The 23,163-nt window shown below is 43.9% G+C and overlaps 1 protein-coding gene across 1 annotated transcript in view; it reads left to right on the top strand.

The window, feature by feature from the left end:
- Positions 1-23,163, top strand: part of EVL (Enah/Vasp-like) — a 140,878-nt gene that overhangs the window by 108,315 nt on the left and 9,400 nt on the right. The window contains 5 exon segments of the mRNA XM_054970620.1: positions 3,176-3,239; positions 10,108-10,166; positions 20,043-20,161; positions 20,163-20,261; positions 22,429-22,538. Of these exon segments, the coding sequence (XP_054826595.1) occupies positions 3,176-3,239; positions 10,108-10,166; positions 20,043-20,161; positions 20,163-20,261; positions 22,429-22,538 (451 nt within the window).

Below are 23,163 nucleotides of genomic sequence, written 5' to 3'. Positions count from 1 at the left end.
AAAATAAACATGCCCTTCTGCTAGAAAAGGTATAGTCAGATATCAGGTCTGTTCCAGTACCAGAAAGCTAGGTTTACAGGTGACCTTGGGAGCCTTGATGTTAGCCAGGCTGTTGTTAGTTGGTTATTGCACAGTAGCTATGTGCCTTGGTAATAAACAAGCTTATGGGCATCTTCCAAAGCCAGTGTCTAAAACAGCAGTAGCAGGTGCCAAAATGAAAGCAGTCCCAAGGTCTGCCGCTCAGGAGATGCTCTGACTAATTGTCATCAGCCAAAAGAGGGCACAAAACTTAATATAGCATGTTTCCGGTATCAGTGTTCCCAAAAATATGCCCACGGCTGAGTCATAGGATGCTTTTGCAAAATCCAGGGGTTTCATTACAACACAACTGGTGGGGGAGACTTCAGGCAGTCGCAATATAATTCCTGAATGAATTGCCAAAGGCCCAGCTTCAAAAAAGAAAAAAGGGAACAGCCTGGTAGGAATATCCTCCCACCTCCTCCTCCATCATTGTTTTCAGCAGCAAAAGTTAGCCTTCTGGGCTAGCTCCCAAAAACTGTCACATTAGGAGACAGGTTAAATAGCAACCCCAGAAGGTATCTTCAGTATGGTTACTAATCACTGCTGTTGCTCATGTTTTAATAGCACACAGAATTGTGCCAACCTGTTATAGGCAGGTGGGTCCTATTGAAAGAGAGCAGGAATCTCAACGAAGGACTAACTTCGTAGAACTGAGCCCCAATGCCTTTATAGGCCATTATTATTATTTTTTCAATGAAAAGGTGCTTTGGGAGGAAGAGACTTTTAGAAGGCAGAAGCAGCAAGAAGGAGAAGAAAAACGTAACCCTTCCCTTTTGACTTGCTCAGTACTCTACACTCACTTTCCAAGTGGCCTGCCAAAATGTGCTTGGAAGGGAAAGCTGCTTCTTCCCCGGTTGAGTCCCTTTCCTAAATATTCCCTTACCAAAACACCTTTTCATTACGAACAACCCCATCAGGGTTCAATTCAGTGAATTTCCATGTAACGTCAGTCTGGCTGCAGCATGTTTCTGATCTACCTTGGACAAGTCATGTGACAGTTGCTAAAAATAATCTGGATTTGTTCTTGAGATTTGGCAGGGAACAAATGTAAAACTGAACTCCATGTACCTGGACTAGAGTAGTACTCTTGTATCTGTGGGCCATGAGGACCTTAGAACAGGCTAGGTGGTTTTTGCAGTGCCTTATCGCTAGAGGCAGTTCTTACGATGCAATATCTCGTTGTCTCAAGATGGTGTCATACTGCATGGCTTCCTCCACAAAAAAAGAGAAGCAGGAAGTACAGTCATGCTGCCGGCACATTCATTCGGTTTATAACAGCATTTTCAGCCTCCCACTCTCCTCTTCCATTCTCCTTGCTCTCTCTTTTTTAAAGCCCACCAAAGCAAAACATGGTGGCAGCTAAATGTTTTTGTAAATTCTCAGGTTGTTTCCCAGCAAACCCAAGGACTTTGTTCAGTGTCAATGGAGCCAGAGCCATAAAAGGAAAAGTTATGAATCTGTGAACTGTTTTTTGTTGGACTGGAAGTTGGCAAGAGAAGCTTTGAAACTTCAGCCCAAGTGAAGATGGCCAACTTAAGGTGAATCTGATGAGAGCAAAGATTCCTTCTGCTGTGGAAGTAGCACACACTGAGACAATATCAGAATGAGACTAAACATTCTTGTTGCCCTTGTGAACCTGGCATGATGGCCAAGCTTGGCTCCCTCTTTGCTGTGTTCGTATTGCAGGCTGCTTATTTGATCCTATAGACTTCACTGCCAGCCAACCCACATGAATTCAGAAGTACAAGACAAGCTATGAAGAACAGACAAGTTGAAGAGGGGAGGCTAGGAGACTTTAGTGCGGAGTTCAAACTGTGGGGCAAGTAGGCTGTTAAAGAAGAAGTAGCCAAGGCAATTAGCCAACTCAGATAATCAGAGGTTAAAGGAAAAGGAGAAAAAATTATACAGGGGAAAGCAAAAAAAGGGAGAAGAGAACCACATGATATCCTTAGGGCAAACAATTTAAATGTTTGGTGGGATGATTTGGATGGTATGAGAATGTTAAATGAGGAAGGGGGGAAGCAGAGCCGCCCAATTTCTTGCCTAACACGTACTCCCAGTCTCACAGATGCTGAGGTAGCTTCAACACAGGGGCAGAGGGGCCACCGCTAATGGAGAATCCAGAAGGGATAACAAGTGCTTAGGGTTTTGGCTACTGATTCCCATCTCAAAACTGTTCTCAAGCTGTTTCCTCTTTAGCTGGGATTACTTCAGTGTTTGGACCTAGACTGAGAGAGTGTTAAACTATTAAGAAGGCCTAAGGGAGCGTTTGAAGAACAAATCAGTAGGGGAGCATCCTTTTCTGCCTGCAAGTTCTCCCTCACAATTTATTTATTAATTTTACAGCACTTCTTAGCCAGCCTTTCTCCACAGGACTTGAGGCAATTTACAATGCAATTGAAACCACTGTTCAACAATTGAAACCACCTTACAAAAGCCTCATTATAAATAACAAGCAGTAAATGACCCCTTCCCATATGTCAACAGAAGTGTCCTTCACCCTTTCAGTTGCCTTTTGAGGAGGTTGGGAAATTTCAGGTTTTCCTCATGGTGTATAGGTCCAACCTTCAGTTTAAGCCTCTTTTCTTCAATGCTTATCTTTGTATTGGCCTGTCGTTAGAGGCTGTGGTAGATTCTGGCTCATTTATTCATTAGAATAGACATTAACGACAGCTAGATTAACATCTTGCAGTGATGATGATGATGATGACAACATTCGATTTATATACAGCCCTTCAGGACAACTTAACACCTACTCAGAGCAGTTTACAAAGTGTGTTATTATCGTCATGCCAATCACCCTGTGAGGTGGGTGGAGCTGAGAGAGCTCTGAGAGAGCTGTGAGTCACCCAAGGTCACCCAGCTGTCTTCCAGTGGAGGAGTGGGGAATCAAACCCGGTTCTCCAGATTAGAGTCCTGCTGCTCTTAACCACTACACCAAACTGTCTTCAGTCCATGGCTGGCCACCATTATTGTAATCGTGCATGCTACTCTTAACTGGTCCTCGAATAACTTCTTATTTTTCACTATACTGTATGATATCATTATTCCTTTGCATTATTAATAACAGGCTTGCTATTTTAATGTCTTTCAGGTCCAACAACCCAACGCCAGGTTCAAAATGGACCTTCTCCAGATGAAATGGAGGTTCAGAGAAGGTAAGGAGCCAAAATGAGCAGGCGGGAAAATGTCGTTTTGAGTTAATTATTTTTGTAAAGCAAAACAGCTGTTGCTAATTATGGAACCTAGATTCCCCCCCTTAAGCCATCGGGAAATTAACATGAAGATGTAGAATTGTACAAAAGTGTTACGGTTCAGCAATTGAAGACTTACCAGACTTGGCAGCATGGATGCAAATTTTATCCCACTGTACTCAGTGGTAAGCTTGCCTATTGTTTTATGCAGGCCTGATGCATTAAAACCATACCGGAGTTTTGGCAGCGGGTGCAATTTACTATGCTGATCTCAAAAAAATATAAGAATTGTGAATCATAGTATTGTCTGCCAGTTTCCATTCAGCAATATGAAATGCTATAGGGAAACTAATCCTGTTCCACAACTAGAATTCCATATAGTAAAGATCTTGATAATTGTGGTTTGGGGCAGATCTCAGTATTAAGCAAAGCTCTGGGTTGTTTTTTTTTAAAAGTTCGCTTCACATTTTTGTGCTCTATTGAATTGAGTTGAAAGGGGATGGGAGTTACATCAGAAGTTGCATTGAATGCATACAATTTACCATGTACTCCTTTGAATCGAGGCCCGTGATGGACAGTACAGTCCCTAAGCCCAGTTGCACTCTGCTAAGCCGGGTTATCATGGTTGACAACATGAATTTTGTAATCGTTGCATTAGTTTCCCGTTGGTTCCTGATTCCAGTTCAAGGTGCATAGCAATGCCTTTCAGCTGTTCTGACCCCTGTAAAGACATATTCTCCTGCTTCCCTCGGTGTTGTGGACCAGCCTTCCAGAGAAAATTAGAAAGTCTACACCTCTTTTTTTGCCAACCTTTTTTCCCTGATGGCTCCTTTAATTGTGTTGTTTTTAAGAACTGTATTTTTAAAAACTGCGTTTTTATTGACATCATCTGGGAGAAAGATGAGGTTATAGATGTTTAAAATAAGTCAATACAAGCGAATACCCATGAGAAGCCTCCTCCTTGCTCTCCTGCCATTTGCCCACCTTTCTTTTTCTGGTGAGGGGCTGGGGCAGCTGGTGGAGGTGGAAGAAAAGAGAGAGCAGCAACAACTCCTTTTCCTGGCGACCAGCGCTGCCACTGCCTTCCTTCTCTGGAGAAAAAAAGGAAAGAATAACACTGCTCCTTCTTCCTGGCTGCTGCCACGATCTTGCCTGCTCAGCTGCTTTTCCGGCTTGTAGCAGCTGCTGCCGTCATCCACCTTCTTCTCTCTAAGGCCGTTTCCACGCGTCCTGGCATAGCGCTAAACTCACGGACCGAGAGCATCTTCCTGGCTCGATTTCTGACATCATCGTGCCAGGAAGATGCTCTCGGTCCATGAGTTTAGCGCTATGCCAGGATGTGTAGAAACGGCCTGTCTTGCTCTGCTCGCCTAACATTCTCCTTGCCCACCTGGCTTCTCTGCTCCTGCTTCCTTGCCATCGCTGTTCACACTGGCCATTGCTGCTCCAGTTTTCAGGCTCTTTTTGAAGCTGCTGTGGCATAGTGGTTAAGTGATTGGGCTGCAAATTAGCACCCTTCTGGTTCAAATCCCGCTCCTGGCATGAGCTCTGCAGGTGGCCTTGGGTAAGCTACTCCTCTCTGCCCTGCCTCTCCAGCTGTATTGTGGGGATAATAACTCTGACCTTGTTAACTGTTCGGAGTGCAACACTAATCTGTTTAGAAGAGCAGTATATAAGCACAGTTATGATTTGTTATTATCATAAACTCCGTAATTTAAAAAAAAAGTTCATGATTTTTCTGCAAATGGGGCTCCCTCAGTTTTGTAACGATGTGACCCTTGTTTGCACCTGGGCCCCATTGTATGGGCTTTTCAATCCACACAATGTGCTTCACAGTTTTTACTTAAACATGTATTTCATATTAAAATGTTTTAAATAAATAAATCATTCAGGGCCACAGGTGACAATACCCAGATTTCTTTACCTTTGGGGATGGCTTCACTAGCCCAGAAGTGTCTTTCAGGGGAGAGGTGGGTGATATTCTGAGCATCATCCTACAGAAGTATCTCCTGTGTGATTGCCATGTATTGAATTCAGTGTTCTTAAAGCTCTACGTAAGTTACCAACTTCCTATTTGTATGGCATTTTCCATTTATACATAAATACATGCAGAATAAACTCTTTTGAATGTATATATGTTTCTGTATCTAAATGTAAATTAAAATGTTAAAATGCAGTTGTCAGTTGTCCCTCATCAGTGCCATTTTCACATGATCCTCAATCTTCTCTCATATTCTCACATCCCCAAGGAGGCCCACCTGACCTCAACCAGAGCCAGGGCCTTTTCGGTCCTGGCTCCAGCCTGGTGGAACTCTCTGTCTACTGAGACCAGGTCCTGGCAGGATTTGTTATCATTTCACCAGGCCTGTAAGACAGAAATGTTCCACCAGGTATGGTTGAGGTAGGTCTACTGAGACCAGGTCCTGGCAGGATTTGTTATCATTTGACCAGGCCTGTAAGACAGAGATGTTCCGCCAGGTATGGTTGAGGTAGGTCTACTGAGACCAGGTCCTGGCAGGATTTGTTATCATTTGACCAGGCCTGTAAGACAGAGATGTTCCGCCAGGTATGGTTGAGGTAGGTCTACTGAGACAAGGTCCTGGCAGGATTTATCATTTGACCAGGCCTGTAAGACAGAGATGTTCCGCCAGGTATGGTTGATCTCCGCTGGCCGGAAAAAAAAACAGAGAAGAATATAAAACCTGAATCCACCCCTACTAGGGCTGTCCGCCACCTTATCTTGTCGAGCTGTGCTTGCTGCCTATCGATTGCCACCATCTGACTGTAATTAGTGTATATTTTATGAGTGATTTTTTCTTTTAAATTTTCTTTTAAATCTATTTACGGTTTTAACTGTACAAATTAATTCTAATATGTTTTTAAACTGTTGTAATCCGCCCTGAGCCCTTCGTGGGGATGGCGGAATAGAAATCCAAAGTAAATAAATAAATCTACCAGGGACCTAACTGGGATTCTAAATCCCCTGGGCAGAAATTACCTATCACAGGGGCAGTAAGTCAGATATACATCTATCTACCCAAGCTGAGTCAAGGGAGCCCCCATATACAGAGGCAGCAAAACTCTGAAAACCACTGCCAGGAGGCAGCATCAAGAGAAAGGAGTTCAGTGTACATTAAATTAGCTAGTGGATGCGCTCAGTGAAAACTGCTTGAGGGTCTTTCAGGGCAGCGGTTTTTGTCACTCTATAAACCGGGATACTTGACCTAGATGGACTGCTGGTCTGAACCAGCTCGGCTTTTCTTATACATTTTATTAGAAATATTTCTTATGCAAATTAATGTTTTAATTACTTTGAACTGGGAATGCTTTGGAGTATTTTTTTTGTCACTGGATTTTTCTGTTTGTGCGAAAGTTCAGCAGGTCCCATTCAAATCCAGGAGGTGCTTTTGTTAAAACGGAGCATGACATATATTTTGAAAATATTTTCATTTCATATATTTTGTTCAGTCTGCTTTAATACAAACAGTAGGAAACGACTCTCATTTTTAATATGTTAACAATAATTTCTAAAGGGAGTAAGAGTGTATTGTTCATATTAATATGTAAGCTCAAAGAGTGAGCTTGTCTGTTTTTTTAATTAACTAAAGAGAGGTCAGACTCATTAGCAATCAGTCTTCAAGATAGTTAGCATATGAAAGGCCCTCTGGTGGGTATACTTTGAAACTACATGCTTCAGTGAAGTCATAGCTTTTGATTGGCACATCTGTCCGATATCATTTCACTTGCTGTGAAGTAAAGAATAAGATGGTGAGCAGGTAATAGATTCTGAGAAGTGGACCTTTTTGAAACCAGCTATAATATTTTGCTAGGCCTGAACTGATCAGGCATCTAATGTTCCAAACACAAAAACCTGATACACAGTTTCTCGTATGAAGGCATAAATTGTCCATACATATATAGTATAGGTAGGCCTCAGGTTGAAAAAGGCTTGTGTACATCTAGGAGGTCATTACATCTAGAGAACTGCTGTAGCATAGTGGTTGGGCTGTGAATAGGTACTCTGCTGGTTCGAATCCCATGAGTTCAGCAGATGGCCTTGGGTAAACCACTTCTCTCAGCCCAAGCTCCCTAGCTGTATTGTGGGGATAATAACAATACTGATTTTGTTCACCATTCTAGAAGAGTGGTATGTAAGCTCACTGTTATTGTTGTAGTTGTGGTTGTTGTTGTTAAGAGTTGTTTGAAAAACTGCTGAATATTTTTCTATGCCTGGAAAAGGGAGAGGGACATTTTGGGCACAGGTTTAGGGGAAAGATTCTTGTTTGGATAATGGGCAGAATCCAACAAGCTTTCCCACTTGATCTCACCTGATTCCCAGTTTCGCAACAGTCCCTATCTCACACATTTTTTTTCCACATGGGTACTGGTAGGATCCAACCCCCCAAAACAGGGCAATGGCTAGGGATAATCATATTTTGGCCACCTCAACTGCCACATTTTGGAGTTCATAAATCTGGACTAGTGAACCAAATCCTGTTCCTGGAGTACAATAAAACAAGAGTCCAATGGCACCTTAAATAGTACCAGATTCAATCCATCCTAAACTTCCAGGAGACAAAGCTCGTTTCATCAGATGCATGGAGTATACATCCATTAGGCAGACACATTTATAAAGGATATAAGGCAACTGATGTATATGTTACAAAGTGAGGTCTGTTTAAAGCGAGAGTCATTCAAAAAAGTAATCAATCCACAAAGAGTAGGTGATGTTGATTACCAACTGCTGATAGACAGGCAAAGTGGGGTTTAACATAAAATCTAAGGTAGTCAAGTGCAGGATGAAACATGATGAGCAGATGCAATTAGAAAGTTATAGAGAGATAGCATGACTTATTAACATCTGTAAGGAGTAAAATGTGTCAGGTATTAGCAGCAATCAGGAGCAAGGAGTTCCACATCCTGGTTAAGACTGGGGCGAGGGGAGCCAGGGAAACATTCCAGGGGTTTAAGCCTGACACCCAGCAATTTCTGCAAGGTCTTCATAAATGTACGATGAACTGATCCTGTGAAGCAGGGCTTTTTGAAAACCGCCTATAATATCTTGCTATTCTTGGACCTGAAAGGCAGATAGTGGTCTAGCTACAAAGTTCTAACACATAGAAATTTAATCACCCTTCCCCCCCCCCCCACCCACCCAGCAGCTCACACTAGGAGTTCAGTGTACGTTAAATTAGCCGGTAGAGGCACTCAGTGAAAACTGATTGCATAACACTGGAAACTGTAGTACCTCTTATTAAAATCAAGGGAATTTAAACATGCTTGACATGTTCTGGATCGTACCTGGTTGCCCTCATCAAGGGAGGGTGTTGTGAGTGGGAATAGATCCAGAGGAGTTAGCCGTGTTAGTCTGTAGTTGCAAAATAGTAGAGTCCAGTAGCACCTTTAAGACTAACCAACTTTATTGTAGCCTAAGCTTTCGAGAACCGCAGCTCTCTTCGTCAGATGCATCTGACGAAGAGAGCTGTGGTTCTCGAAAGCTTGGGCTACAATAAAGTTGGTTAGTCTTAAAGGTGCTACTGAACTCTTTACTATTTTGTGAGTGGAAATGATTCTCCTCATATCTTGCTTACTGGCAGCGAAAAAGATATGCTATGGGGGGGAAATCCTACTTCCTTATATTGCTTGTATGTTTGCAGTGGTCGTGCACGATCTACACACTGCCGGGCTAAGAAGTCTTCCGGCTGTTCCCCATTTACCCTGAAAGGCAGATGAGCAGCACTGTCAGAAATGATAATGGAGACCAACTGTGTAGTAGGAGGCAAAAACAGGCACCTCTTTGGTACATGGACAACATAAGAGCAGGAACGTAAGAACAGCGAAAGACCCACCTAGTCCAACATCCTGTTCATTACCCAATGCATTTAACCATTCTGATGTATCATAATATCAACCTGAATTTTCTGCTTGCTAACTAAATATAGTTTCAGGGGGGTAGCTGTGTTGGTCTGCAGTAGAGGCGCAAGATTTGAGTCCAGCAGCACTGTGAAGACTATCAAGATTTCGTGGGTGTAAGCTTTCGAGATACCTGATGATATACCTGACAAAAGGTGCTTAACTCTCAAGATCTTGTTGCTCTTTAGGGTGCTCCTGGACTCAGATCTCACTCTAACTAGATACAGTGTCTGTCTGAAGCGAATTCCAAAATGTTGTGTGGAATGAAAATAATTGCTCTTTAAAAATGTGGAAGAACCACCTAACTTTGGTTTAGCAAAGTGGGTAGCTAATGTAAGTAAATTTTACAAGGTCTACCAAGGGCAAAATCCACAGTCTCCAATGACAGACTTGACGTGATGTGATAGATCGTTTTCTCTCTGCATCTTAAAGCCGCCACATGGGCTCATACCAGGAGAGATGGTCCTAAAAGCAGCTTTGGGAGGCGGTCACTTTGGTGAGCCCCGTGGTGCAGTACTGCAGCCCAAGCTCTGCTCACGACCTGAGTTCGATCCTGGCGGAAGCCGGGTTCAAGTAGCTGGCTCAAGGTTGACTCAGCCTTCCATCCTTCCGAGGTTGGTAAAATGAGTACCCAGTTTCCTAGGGGTAAAGTGTAGATGACTGGGGAAGGCAATGTCAACCCACCCCATAAAAAGTCTGCCAAGAAAACGTCGACGTCCCCCATGGGTCAGTAGCGACTGACAGGGGGGTTCCAAGTCCATATTCCAAGTCCAAGTACCTTTACTTTTACCTACCACCTTGTTGAACAGTTCAGGAGCGTCAGCCTTTAAAATTATGACCTCCCTCATTCTTGGAAGTATTTGGTTAAATGTATATGACTAAAACTGGATTTTAAAAACCAATGACTTTTCTGTTTTAGGCAAGCGATGGAGCAGCAGCAGCGCCAGGAATCTCTGGAAAGAAGAACCTCCACCACAGGCACGTAACATGTTTTTGAGTGCTGTGCAGGTTTAGCGTTCTTCCCGCTTGTCTCCCTTAACTCCTGGCTGCTCCCTGTGTTTTTATGGAAATGGTTTGGCCTGTTGAGTACTGCTAAAATTATTCTGTGGTTTGAAAGCATTTCAGTCAGGCACTAAAGGAAGCACATAATGGGGGAAGTAGAAAGACTCTTGTGAAGATATAACTGAAAGTTAAAGCAAAGCACCTTTCAACTTACTTCCGTGTGCAGTGGGATTTCAGTGGGTACCATTTTACTTTAGCACCTTTTCACATCCTTCACCGAAGCTCTAAATTGACTTTGGCTTCAGTTTGTCTGTGACGCAAATGGCAAATCTACACTGGTTGTTTATTTTCGCGCGCTCTTCCACATTCTGTCTTGCATTATCATACAAACATGACACAAAGGACCTGGGCAGGGTTCAGAGATGCATTTGAACACACAGAAGCTGCCATATGCCAAGTCCAAATCGCGGGTCTGTCAAGGCCAGTATTGTCCCCGACTTACAAACTGCTCTTCCTTTTCACTGCCGATGTGGGGAACTGAATGTGGGAAACTTCTGTGTGCACAGCAGATACTGTTCCTCTGATCCATGGCTCCTCGCCATTTAAACCTCAGCACGAAGACATCCTTAATCTTGTGTTGGCTCATTGTCAAGCCACTTGACAGTGAGCAGTGTATAAGGTGTCCTTGATTGTGCTTGTTGAAAAGCCATTTTTTACATTGCCGTACTGGTTTGGTTGCTGTTTCCCGTGCCATTCCAATAATGTACGACCTTGAGTTCCACAAAGGAGTGGGGAGCTCATCATGGTGATTCCTCACTGCAGTGTAGCCAGGGAGCTGATCACGCTAACGCTATCTTGCTTCGCTCTGACCTGTTTTCCACGTTATATGCATTACTATAATAATAATAATAACATTCAATTTATATACCGCCCTTCTGGACAATTTAATGCCCATTCAGAGCAGTTTACAAAGTGTGTTATTATTAACCTCATGATAATCAGCCTGGCAGGCGGGTGGGGCTGAGAGAGCTCTGAGAGAGCTGTGACTGACCCAGCTGGCTTCAAGCAGAGGTGTGGAGAATCAAACCCAGTTTTCCAGATGAGAGTCCCACCACTCTTAACCACTACACCAACTAGAGCAATGTGGGACACAGAAGTGGTGACCGCACTATTTGGGGTGAGTTAGGGTCTGGACAGGGGTGTCTTACACAAAAACTATTTTGTTGATGGGTTGAAATGTCTGGTAGTTGACAGGCCTGTGTTGTGTTGTGTGTTGGCTTTGAACTAAACAGATTAGCAGCTTTTCTGGGGTCATGTGGACATACTTAAAAGCCATGTCTTGTCTACACTAAACATTTTTTAAGTTTGAGTTTTATTTTGATTTATTTAATTCCTTCTAACCATAATACTGTCTTTCACTCCTTTGTACAAACCCACTTTATTCTTTTTCTTCCCCCTCCCTCTGTTCTTTTCAGTCTCTACCATTCAGATTAAAGTTTCTTCTTCCCCTTTCCACTGCCAGTCTCCTCCTCCTGACTACAGTAACTACAATGCTTCCACTTCTGCTGGCCCAGTTCCTCCTCCACCTCCATATGCCAAAGTGATCTCTTCAGCTTCTCCTCCTCTCCCTCAGCCTGCTAGCAAAGCCTCTCCCATCAAATCCCCTCACAGAGCTATGGAATCTCCCCTGCTTGGCCACCAACATTCAGCCTCTGATTTCTCGCCCTCTCCCAGCCCGTCCTTTTGTCCAGCCTGGCCAGGCCACAAGCCTGTTTCAAGGACCACCAAGCAAATCTCTTTATCCCCACCACCTGCGCCTGCTTCTCATTATCCATTCACCCCTCATCATACCATCAGACGTTCCTCTCTTTCATATTCTCCCCAGTCCTCCTCTCCCCCCGTAACCCTCACACACCCTATACAAAAGGGGTTGGTACTGCAGCCCCATATTCCAGTAGTCCTTCCTGTGATTCCAGCCCAGAATGGCAGGGTCAGAGGGTCTACAGACACAGTGGTCCAAGATGCCTCAGGAAATGTACCTCATCTAGGTCTGAATGGCCATCCTGATGAACCTGTAGCCAAACAAATTCCTCTGACCTCCTCTAGGACCCAGGTAAAGAGAACAGACGAGGGCTTTTTCTCATACTTGGAAGCTGTGCCCATTTCACATCTGCCCATTATAACCAGTCCAACCGGGTCCTTTATTCAGGCTTTTTCACAGCCTTCCCAACTTCCACCTCACGCTCCGCATCATCCATATCAATCCATGTCACACTTTGTTTCGTTACCTCCCCATTACGCTGCTGTATCTGAGGTGAATTTGTCCAAGAGGACCCCTCCTTACATGACTTCATCAACTCTTTCCCACTTGAGTAAGTACTTTGGCTTGAAATAGTTGTGTTTAAAAGAGAGAGAGAGAACTTTAGCTTTTCGCCAGTTTGGTTAAATAACCACTGAGTTTTCTGTGAGCCTTTCAGGAAGACTCTTAAGCAGCTGTGAGAAAGATAGGCTGTGTAGGCTTACAATCCAGAGAACCACACAACTAAGGTAGTGTGCAGCTTTGCACCCAGTGCTGAGGCCTAGCTTAACAAAGCCATTGAAAGACTGAGATGGGAATCAGGAAGTACCTGGTTAAAAATCAAGAGATGAACAAATTCCTTCAGTTCTCTCCCATTTAGGGTTTGATCTCTTTCCTCAGGATTTGATTCCAAGATCTTCTGTAAAAGTCTGTAGATTAGGGCAGGCAGCCTTGCTGGTCTGAGTACCAAGTGGAGGCAATATCTACTTATGCAGATGTAAGCATGTTGGCAAACAAAAACTGGGGTGAGGGAATTATGACTGGTACTTGGCCATTAGGAGCAAGCGAAGACCCAAGAGTGCTGCCAGCTCCTCAAGGGCCTTCTCTTGCTGGAGCAGAGATCTGGCCCCATGTCCTGAGCAAAATGATCTGGTATGTTGCAGTTCAGCACATGCGCCAGGGATTGCTTATCTCAGTGTTAGATTATTATAGATTACCAGCTGAACAGAAGTTAGTGCATGAGACAAAAATAAAGAAATGCAACCTTTTTATTTACATATTTTAAACATTTTAACCCCCCTTTCCTACAACTGCTCCAGATAACTCATAATCTTGAGGTACAAAAACAGGAATTTTTTTTCACAGCAAGGAAATAATGCTACAACTGTGGTCTCTGTTGGATCTCAGCAGTTTTATTTTCTTTTGTTTTATGATGTTTAAGAAAAATTTGGAAAATTTGGGAGAGAGTTCAGAGAAGGGTACAAAAACAATTAGTTTTTTTCAGTTTTAAGATAAGCGAACTGTGTATCTGTGATAACATTCCAGCCAAGTCTTATTCAGCCTAGCGGAAAAATCACCAGGGGATGCAGGTTGTGATAACATCAAATAAAGGAAAATGTATTCAAAATACCTTAACTGGTGCAAAAGACTTTGCAAAGAAGAAAATTGCCCTCATGAGATATTAAGAAAATGGGGGAAAGGAATATTTAAGGTAGAATAACTCTCTTCCACAGAACTCAAGGTGGCATTTGTAGGGTTCCCAGGCACCTACCAGATTCAGATCTGTTTACCCTCAGCTTATTTTTGCATCAAGTGCTTTTCAGTCCATGTCCAGAGAGCTGCGGTATTTGTGAATGGATGTGCCAAAGTTACTAGTCATCAGTATTTTGTTAGCTTATCTATCCCCTCTTGTCTGTAATCATGATGTGTAGACCAAATGAAACAACTTTGTCAACATCCTCTTCCTTGTCCCATTTCTGACTTTCCTCAGGGAAACAGAGTAGTTATTTACCATTCTTGAATTATATAGACATAAGTGTGATAAAAAAGACACCTGTCCCAATGTATGGGCACTTGAACAGCCTGCAAGATTTGTGAAGCCTGTTTTGTTGAAGGTATTTAGGAAGAGCCTTATGGAAAAAAATGGTGTTGGTTTAGATCTACAGAACATGTAAGAGGTGTCTCTGAAGAGCAGTTGAAGTAAGTACTGTGCATGCATTACTTACTTCCAGGGCTTTTTTTCTGGGAAAAGAGATGGTGGAACTCAGTGGGTTGTTCTCAGAGAAAATGGTCACATGGCTGCTGGCCTCGCCCCCTAATCTCCAGACAGAGGGGAGTTGAGATTGCCCTCTGCGCCGCTCAGCAGCGCAGAGGGCAATCTCAACTCCCCTCTGTCTGGAGATCAGGGGGCAGGGCCACCAGCCATGTGACCATTTTCAAGAGGTTCCGGAACTCCGTTCCCCCTGAAAAAAAGCCCTGCTTACTTCAAAGATCCTAGTTCAATTTCAGGCACTTCCATTTAAATGATCTCAGGTAACAGAGCTGGGAAATAGACCCTGGGAGAGTTATAGGCAGTCAGAGTAGAGAATGTAGCATTAGATGGACAGATGACTTGATTCAGGTTAAGGTTGCTTTATATGTCCATATGAGGTGTCATCCTAGCCCTATGTCTGTATGAACAATATTTCAGAATTTTTTAATAACCATCCTTCACAGGAGAGTTCAGACAAAAACACAAGCCGAATGTGAGTCAATCATTGGTTGGCTGGATTGAAATGAAGCCTCAGGAAGAAGTATTCCAGATATCTTGTTCCAGATGTGTAATTTTATCCTTACAATGGGATATAATTGGAACAACTAGTTTTTGCTTCTCACCTGGTAATTCGCTGCACAGTCATTTTGTAATAGGCAGTGACCATTATATTTCCTGGGCACAGAACACCAATGTCATATCCCAAAGATGTTATTTTATCACATCCCTTTTGGTTTAAAAATGGGCCACATGAGAGCTATGCATTGCATTGGGAGTTGCTTGATGTTCTAATCAGAATTTTCTTGGCAGACTCATCTCTGCTTATCATATTGCAGCTAATCTTCAATAATATGAAGGATGATTGATATAATCTTCCTGTTGAAAATTTAAGGGGCATGTGTTCATTTTGTTACTATGGGGCTTTGCATATTCAGCAGCCCTCTTAACAGATCCTCCTTTTAATTTATTTCACTTAAGAAATCATCTATTGTATTAGATTCAGTTTAAATGTCTGGCTCAATCCAGCCCACCCTTGTTATTTATAAGATGAGATTTTCCACATACATCCAATCGTGTCCATGGGGAAAGATAAAGCATAGGAGCTGCCATGTTTCACCATTTTGGGGTGCAGATTTCTATATCTGCAACACATTGCAACATCTGACATGTGTGGTTATTTACAAGGTGTTTCATGTATGGAGATGGGCACAAACAGAAAAAAAAACCCGAACATGATGTTCGTTGTTCGTTGCCATCCACGAACAGGGACTCACGAACAACCACGAACATGGCCCTGTTCACGAACATGTTCATGGTTGGCTGTTCATGGGGGCCAGCAGGCTCTCCTCTAGCCATCATCCAAGTTTGGTTAAGATCCCTACTGTACCACTCCCAGAAACCTGACCTGAGCAGGCACCAGGAAAGGTACCAATAATAAATAATAGCTTCGTCCCAGAGTCTGGCAGCAGCCCTGGAACTTGAAGGGCTAGATCCCTACCACACCACTCCCAGAAACCTTACCTGAGCATACACCAGGAAAGGTACCAATAATAAATAATTGCTTGGCTCCAGAGCCTGGCAGCAGCCCTGGAACTTGAAGGGGTAGATCCCTATCCCACCACACACAAAGAAAATTCAAGCTCCAATGTACTCTGCCTATAGACCAGCCTATCAAGCTAAATTGGGCTTAGATTGGGGTTTCCAGGGCAACAGCAGGAGTTCAGATAGAGTTCAGACAATCCCTGCCTAAGTTGCCAAGGGAATTGATTGCAGGTGCTAGACTGTCTGGCTTGACGAACAGCAATGAACGAGGCTTGCAACAACCACCTGTTCGTTTAGAATGGGGCCTCACGAACAGCAGATTGGGCTGTTCGTGGCTTTTTTTTGTTCATATTGCTGTTCGTGCCCATCTCTAGTCATGTATCTGTAACACAGAACTGCTTGTTGTAGGAATGGATTGCTTTATTTAAAGGAGATGAATAAATACACCCCACATATCACATAGTTTTCAGTATGCTGATGTCACCTAATTGTATCTGATGATGGACGGCTGGCCCAACTCTGCCCCACATGTCTTGGAGCATACCTTCGAAGCTGTGACTGGGTGGTTGAAGCAGAGTCAGTTGAAACTAAATCCCACAAAGACAAGGTCCTGCATGTGGGCCGGGGGTCCATGGGCATGGGACTCCAGCTCCCCACTCTTGATGGAGCACCGCTTGCACCAGTTTCGAGAGTTAGGAGCCTGAGGGTGATCCTGGATGCCTCCCTGACTGTGGAGGCACAAGTCGCAGCGGTTGCCTGGTCTTCATTTTTCTATCTAAGACAAGCCTGGCAGCTTGTCCCCTACCTGTCGATCCACGACCTAACAGCAGTGATTCAAGCAACAGTCACCTCTAGACTAGACTACTGCAACTCGCTCTATGCAGGGCTTCCCCTGGGCCTAATTTGGAGGCTACGGCTGGTTCAAAATGCAGCTGCGTGAGTGATTGCAAAAGTCCCGACTGGGGAACATATAACACCTATATTACACCAGCTGCATTGGTTACCAGTTGAGTACCGGGTCTGGTTCAAGGTTTTGGTGTTGACCTATAAAGCCCTATGCGGACTGGGCCCAGCATATTTGCGGGATCGTCTCTCCCTATATGTAGCCCAGAGGACACTTCATTCTGCAAATAACTTTTGGTGGTCCCTGGCCCAAGGGAGGCTGGCCTGGCCTCGACCAGAGCCAGGGCCTTTTCAGTCCTGGCACCGGCCTGGCAGAACTCTCTGTCTGATGAAACCAGGGCCCGGCGGGAGGGAGGGAGGGGTTGGTATCATTTTTATTAAAGTACCAAGACCAATATACAAAAATTATGTTACCAAACCACTTATCAATAAAAAGAAAAATCATCGTTTATTGATAGATAGATATAGATATATATTCTACCGTCACCATCTTGAGAAGTTTTATTGTATATAGTAATTTTAATTTTACTGTAATGTTTTATCTGTTTTAAAGTGTATTTATGTAAACTGGAATGTTGTAATCCACCCTGAGCCCACCTGCAGGGAGGGCGGACTAAAAATCTAATACAATAAATAAATAAATTCAGATTTGGATCTAAACCAGCAAAACCTTTAATATTCAGTAACAGTACATTCTCCCCATGTAATTACAAATGTCAGTTCATCAGACTTCCTCTCATAGAGATCCATGTATGCAAACAAGTACTTTGGTTCTTCCAAACATGAAATTATTTACAACTCTTGGATGGATGTCCTTGATGTCACTAGAACAAATAAGATAATGCTGTGCTTGTACTGTGTAGCATTTAAAAACTGGGAGAAATATGGAAAACATATTTATATAAAACATATTTTTCCATGCTTGGGGATGGTCACCTATCATTCATAAAGAAACAATTGGAGGTTGGCAAAGCAAGTACAGGCAAACACATGGCTAATCTCTTGAAACAGTTGTAAATTGCTGTTATATTTTTTAGTGTCATAGAATTCAGACCTTCACGTTTCATAAATGTAAACGGATTTTTTTAAAGGACATTTGAACAAACTGCCTAGTTATTTGTTTGTTTATCAGGGGATGCTGCTTAAGTATCATGCAGTAGATAATATATTGCAGGTAACCTATCATAGATGCTATAGAGCACCAATATGGTGTTGTTAGAGCGTGATCCACCAGTGTCCATGCCCATGTTCTTCTTGAGTTTGAGGGGGCCGTGATATGAATACATTGAGTTCCTATCTGTTGCCTTACTTCTTTGTTTAATTTTCTCTTTTATGACTGTGCCCGCCTTACTCACCGCCACCCACCACCTCCCTTCACAGGTCTGGGGGCTACACAGGCAGTTAAGGGCAGTCACCACATGCCATGTGTCTAAACTCCAGTTTCCAGACAGAGACCCTTGACCCAGATCCTCACACAGGTTCCCTCTTTCCTCTTCCAGAGTCTCCACCAGACAGGCAACCCATTCCCTATATTTACTTTTCGTCACCCAGCTACTGCCCAGAGCTATTGGAAAAAGGGATCTTAGAGTTTACTTTCCCTTATATATGCTGCCACCATTTACTTTAGATATATTGGGCCATTTGTTGTGATCAGAGTGTTTGAGGTTCGTGTGTGTGCTTTAATTCCTCTCAGCTAATGACTTCAAGCCAGCCAGAGTTAAACAAAACAAAAATAAATTTTAAACAAAAAAAAAATTTATTTACAAGATGGAACATAGGAGAGAATGTTTTTGAAAGTCATAAATATACTGGGGTTAAACAGAGAATGTTTCAGTGAATTAGAACAGGTTTTTGACCCCCAGCAATATCTCTACAGCCTTCTCTCAGCAGCTCCCCTAAGCCTTCCTCTTCTCTAACTCCCTTCCAATGGACACTAACTGTCACTGGTCCAGCATTCTGTCCACTCTCATTGGCTGTTTCTGAGGAGAGGCAGAGCTGGAGCCAGTTCTGTCTGTCAAAACGATCTTCCCTAAGCAAGCTGCTGGACCACTTTTAGCATCCTGTTAATAACTCAGACTCAGGAGAGCAGCCCTTTTGTAATGAAGTATTACTCTTTTTTGGGCAGAGGGAAATTAGGACTGGGTCTCTTTCTTCTTCTTCAGCTTGGGACAAGGGCATTGGCTGTTTCCTTCCTCCAGCAGAAAAAAAACCCCAGTGCCCATCAGATTCCAGTGCTCATCAGATCACAGGAGCCAGTGTGGTGTGGTGGTTAAAGACCCAGGTTAGAATTCCACTTTGCCATGGAAGCTCACTGGGCCCAGTCTAACCTAACCTATCTCACAGGGTTGTGAGGAGAAAATGAAGGAGAGAATTGTAAGCCACTTTGGGTCTCCGTTGGGGAGAAAGGCAGGGTATAAATGAAGTAAAATATATAAATAAATAATCTCACAAACCCAATTGCTTATAAGCGGTGGGCACTGAGGCAAAAAGTATAAAACTTAGGAACAAGAAACAGACTCCCTCTGGAAACTGCTACCGAATAGCCTTTGCTCCCCAAAGCACAATGCTGATCCCAGCTTCCCCGTCTCCTTTGTGCAGCTGGTGCTGCAGTAGCAGCCTGGGGGTATTGCCTTTGCAAGTAACCATTGTCCTGCTCACCAGGCTGGAGGCATGGCCCTAGGCAAACACGGTGTTCCTCAGTATCAGTACCTGGCAGGTAGGGTTCATCCATGAAGTCCAAAGGCAAGGCTGAACAGTTCAGAGGGTTCGAGCAACTGGTAAGCTAGTCAGCAAGGTGGCAGCTGCAGAAGAAGTAACTGATGGCCGTGAAGGAGCACCTTTAACCTCGCCAGAGTATCCTCAACCTTGCTATGAGGCCCAAACAAAGATGCTCACATTATGCCAGTTCAGCACTGGGAGGGAGGTGGAAGTAGGAAGGGCCACAGTCAAGCAGAAAGGCCTTCCTCTCCCTGGCAAAGCCCAAAACAAGGGGAACTGCTGGATGCTGGAAAACTGGAAAAGAATTACTGGTTGGAAATGATGCCTTGAGGAGGTCTCCTGGAGAAGTAGCATCTCTATTCTCTAAACAAATAGAGTGCTTAAGATTGTTTCTCAAGGGGGCTGATGGTGAGGTTGAAGTATATAGTTGATTAGGGGAGTGCTGCAGTATACAGTCGATGCATTCAGTGTATATTGTCCATCTGTTAGAATGTGGGAACCCTGGAAAACAATCCCTCTCCCTCTCTTTCTCCCCGCCTTCATTTGCTTGCTTGCTTGGGGTAACAGGCAGCAATTGATGGGACAAGGCATGAGAGGAAATGTCTGCCGTCACTGAATGGAGTATTCTTTTGTGTTTTAGGCCCCATCCTTCCACCGGGTCATCCCTCTGCCGGTGTGGGATTACCCGTGTCGTCTGGTGGACCTCCTCCACCGCCTCCTCCACCAGTACCTCCTCCGCCTACAGGAACTGCGCCGCCACCCCCCTCCCCCGCTGCCAGCAGGGACCGGCCCTGATGATGGGTCAGTGTCAGGACTCGCCGCGGCTCTGGCTGGTGCCAAACTAAGGAGAGTACAACGGGTAAGGTCCCTAGCAAGATACTGCTTGCAGCGTAGGGTTAGGAGTATGAATCAAGATGGTGGAAGTCTTGGGTTCAATTTCTGCTTGCTCATTTGTGGAGGGGGGGCATGTGTAATATGAGGTAATTTGAGAAGGAGTGTGGTGTAGTGGCTAAAGTATCAGACCAAGATCTGAGAGGAGGAGAAAAAAATAACATGCTATTGAGTCACAACATTCACAACCCCCAACCATTACGTTTTCCAGGCAAGAGACAGACAGAGGTGGTTTGCCATTGCCTTCCTCTGCAGAGCAACCCTGGTCGTCTTTGGTGGTCTCCCATCCAAATACTGACTGTGGTCAAACCTGTTTAGCTCCTAAGCTCTGATAAATCGAGGCAAAGCTGGGCTGTTTGGGCTGTTAGGATCTGGTAGACTCAGGTTCAAATCCCCACTATTCCTTGGAATCTCACTGAATGACCTTGGGCCAGTTTCAGGTAGGTAACCATGCTGGTCTGCAGTGGAACAGCAGGATATGAATCCAGCAGCACCTGAGAGAACAACTGACCAGATTTTCAGGATATAAGTTTTCCTGAAGGGAGCTTTGGCTCTTGAAAGCTATGCCCTGAAAATCTTGTTGGTTTCTAAGGTGTCATTGGACTCAAATCCTGCTGACCTTGGGCCAGTCTCTCTCTCTCAGCATATCCTACCTCACTGGGTTTTTATAGTGAGCATAAAATGGAGAAAGAGGAAAATCTTTAAAAATGCACAACATGTTCTGATTGCATACAAATGCATGGAAAGAAAATCCAACTTTTTAAAAACAAAAAGCAGCCTCTGCGAGTTGTCGTTACAAATAGGGATGTTACACAGGGTGTGGAGGGAGGGAATGTTTAGCTCTTTCTTGACAGCCATTTTTTCTGCCCCCCCCCCCGGTTCACTGCTCCTCCTCCTCCCGTGGGGTTCAGAATGCGATTCTAGTCTTGCAAATGCTTTGCAATGGAATGTATACCTGGGATTTCATTACAGCAGATTGTTCTTAGCCTTGAATTGTGTAACTCCCTTCAAAGGCTGATGTTTATAACTTACTGGGGAAACGATGATGGGCCTGCAGAGCTGCCTCCTCCATTGAAATGAATGAGTGTGCTTCCCTTTCGTTCAGTACTCATGGCTCTTGATCAGGTTACATGATCCAGATGTAGTGATACACTCCCACATAGCACATTTTTCCAGCCATGTGCTTCTTAGCTGTTCCCACATGAAGAAACAAAGCTATTTTTAAAAATCAGGGACCCTGACAATAAAAACGTGTTTGTGGGTATGTGAGAAAGATTTTGGAGGGAGGGAGACCATGTGTAATATTCACAGCATGGATCTCGTGGACGTAACTTGAAAGCTATTTGTGTCTTATTCAGCACAGCTTAGTTGCCATAACATAGTTACAAACAAAGTGCCAATTATGTTGCATTCAGTTGTTAATCCGTATATAGTGGAGATGAGTGGTATTATTCTGGGGTGAAAGGAAGCTAGTATGGACCAGTGTGGAGTACCAGTAAAGAAATGGCGAAAGCGGTAGGTCCCATCTTCTGTTTTGAGCACCCCCAGAAAGAACGTAACAGTAAGAAAATTAATAACAACAACAACAACAACAACATTCAATTTACATACTGCCCTGCTGGACATCTTAATGCCACACTCAAAGTGTGTTATTATTATCATCACAACAATCACCCTGTGCGGTGGGTGGAGCTGTGAGAGCTCTGAGAGAGCTGTGACTGACCCAAGGTCACCCAGCTGGCTTCAAGTGGAAGAGTGGGGAATCAAACCCAGTTCTCCAGGTTAGAGTCCTGCCACTCTTAACCACTACATCAAATTGTCGCCCTGATAAACAATTTTTTTTCCAACACAATTTGCAGCTCAGAAATCTACTTTAAAAAATGGAAATGTTTTATTTCAAGAACAGTTGCAATGGAAACATCATAAAAGCAGAAAAAGATACACCACACAGTCCATCACACACTACTGCCACTGGCTCGAAGGAGCACACGTTTGCTGTTAGAGCCTTTATCTTTCTCGACCCCAGCAACCAATGCAAACTTTAGCCTTTTACAATCATTTTAGTAGGTCATAGAATCAGACTCTTAAGTCCTAAGGGCCTCGAAGAACTGAAGTTCTGGTTTCTGTCTTAAAAGCCAGAAGACGGTTCAGGAGGCTCCAGTCCCAGTGGGGCTTCCAAGAGTGATGCCAATCGAACCAGTAGTGGAGGCCTAATGGAAGAAATGAATAAATTGCTGGCAAAAAGGTGGGTTCTTCTGCCTACGGTAGCGAATGGACGGGATGTTTTACATTATCTGTGAGCTGCAGCGTGGCTGTCCATTGACCCCCAAGAAACTGTGATCCTGCTGTCTGGAAGTTTGGAGAGGAGGGAGCAGGTTGGCCTGTCGGCAGCATTGTTTATCCCAAGGGGCTCCAGTTGCCGAAAACCAACATGGGAAGATTGGGATAGCCTTTCTTAGAAATGTTTAAGGCGAGGCATTAGCAGCATTTGTCAGAAGCGCTCTGGATAAGGGAGAGGAGATTGAGCCAGGTGACCTCCACTAAATTAGTCCAAACTTCACAATGATCCTTAATGTTGATTCAGAAAGAATAGCCACAATTCTGGCTTTTATTCAGGCTGAGTTAGGTTTCTTCCAGGTGGAGGCTCTGGCATACAAACTGGAATGGGGAGGAGCGTCTACGTGACATCATGCCCTAACAGTACTCCAATCATCCTTTCTCCATCATCTGGGGTCATTTCATAGAAAAAGAGCTGGAGGAACTTATTAGCATAACTCATTAGCATATGCCACGCCCCTTGCCATCACCGGAAGTGTGTCATTGGCATGACTGATTTGCATATGCCACACCCCCTGACATCTCCTATTCTG

This window comes from Eublepharis macularius, chromosome 2, assembly GCF_028583425.1.
Source record: "Eublepharis macularius isolate TG4126 chromosome 2, MPM_Emac_v1.0, whole genome shotgun sequence".
NCBI lineage: Eukaryota > Metazoa > Chordata > Lepidosauria > Squamata > Eublepharidae > Eublepharis > Eublepharis macularius.
The sequence above is the reverse complement of the archived record's forward strand: the minus strand, read 5'-3'. Positions and strand labels throughout refer to the sequence as shown.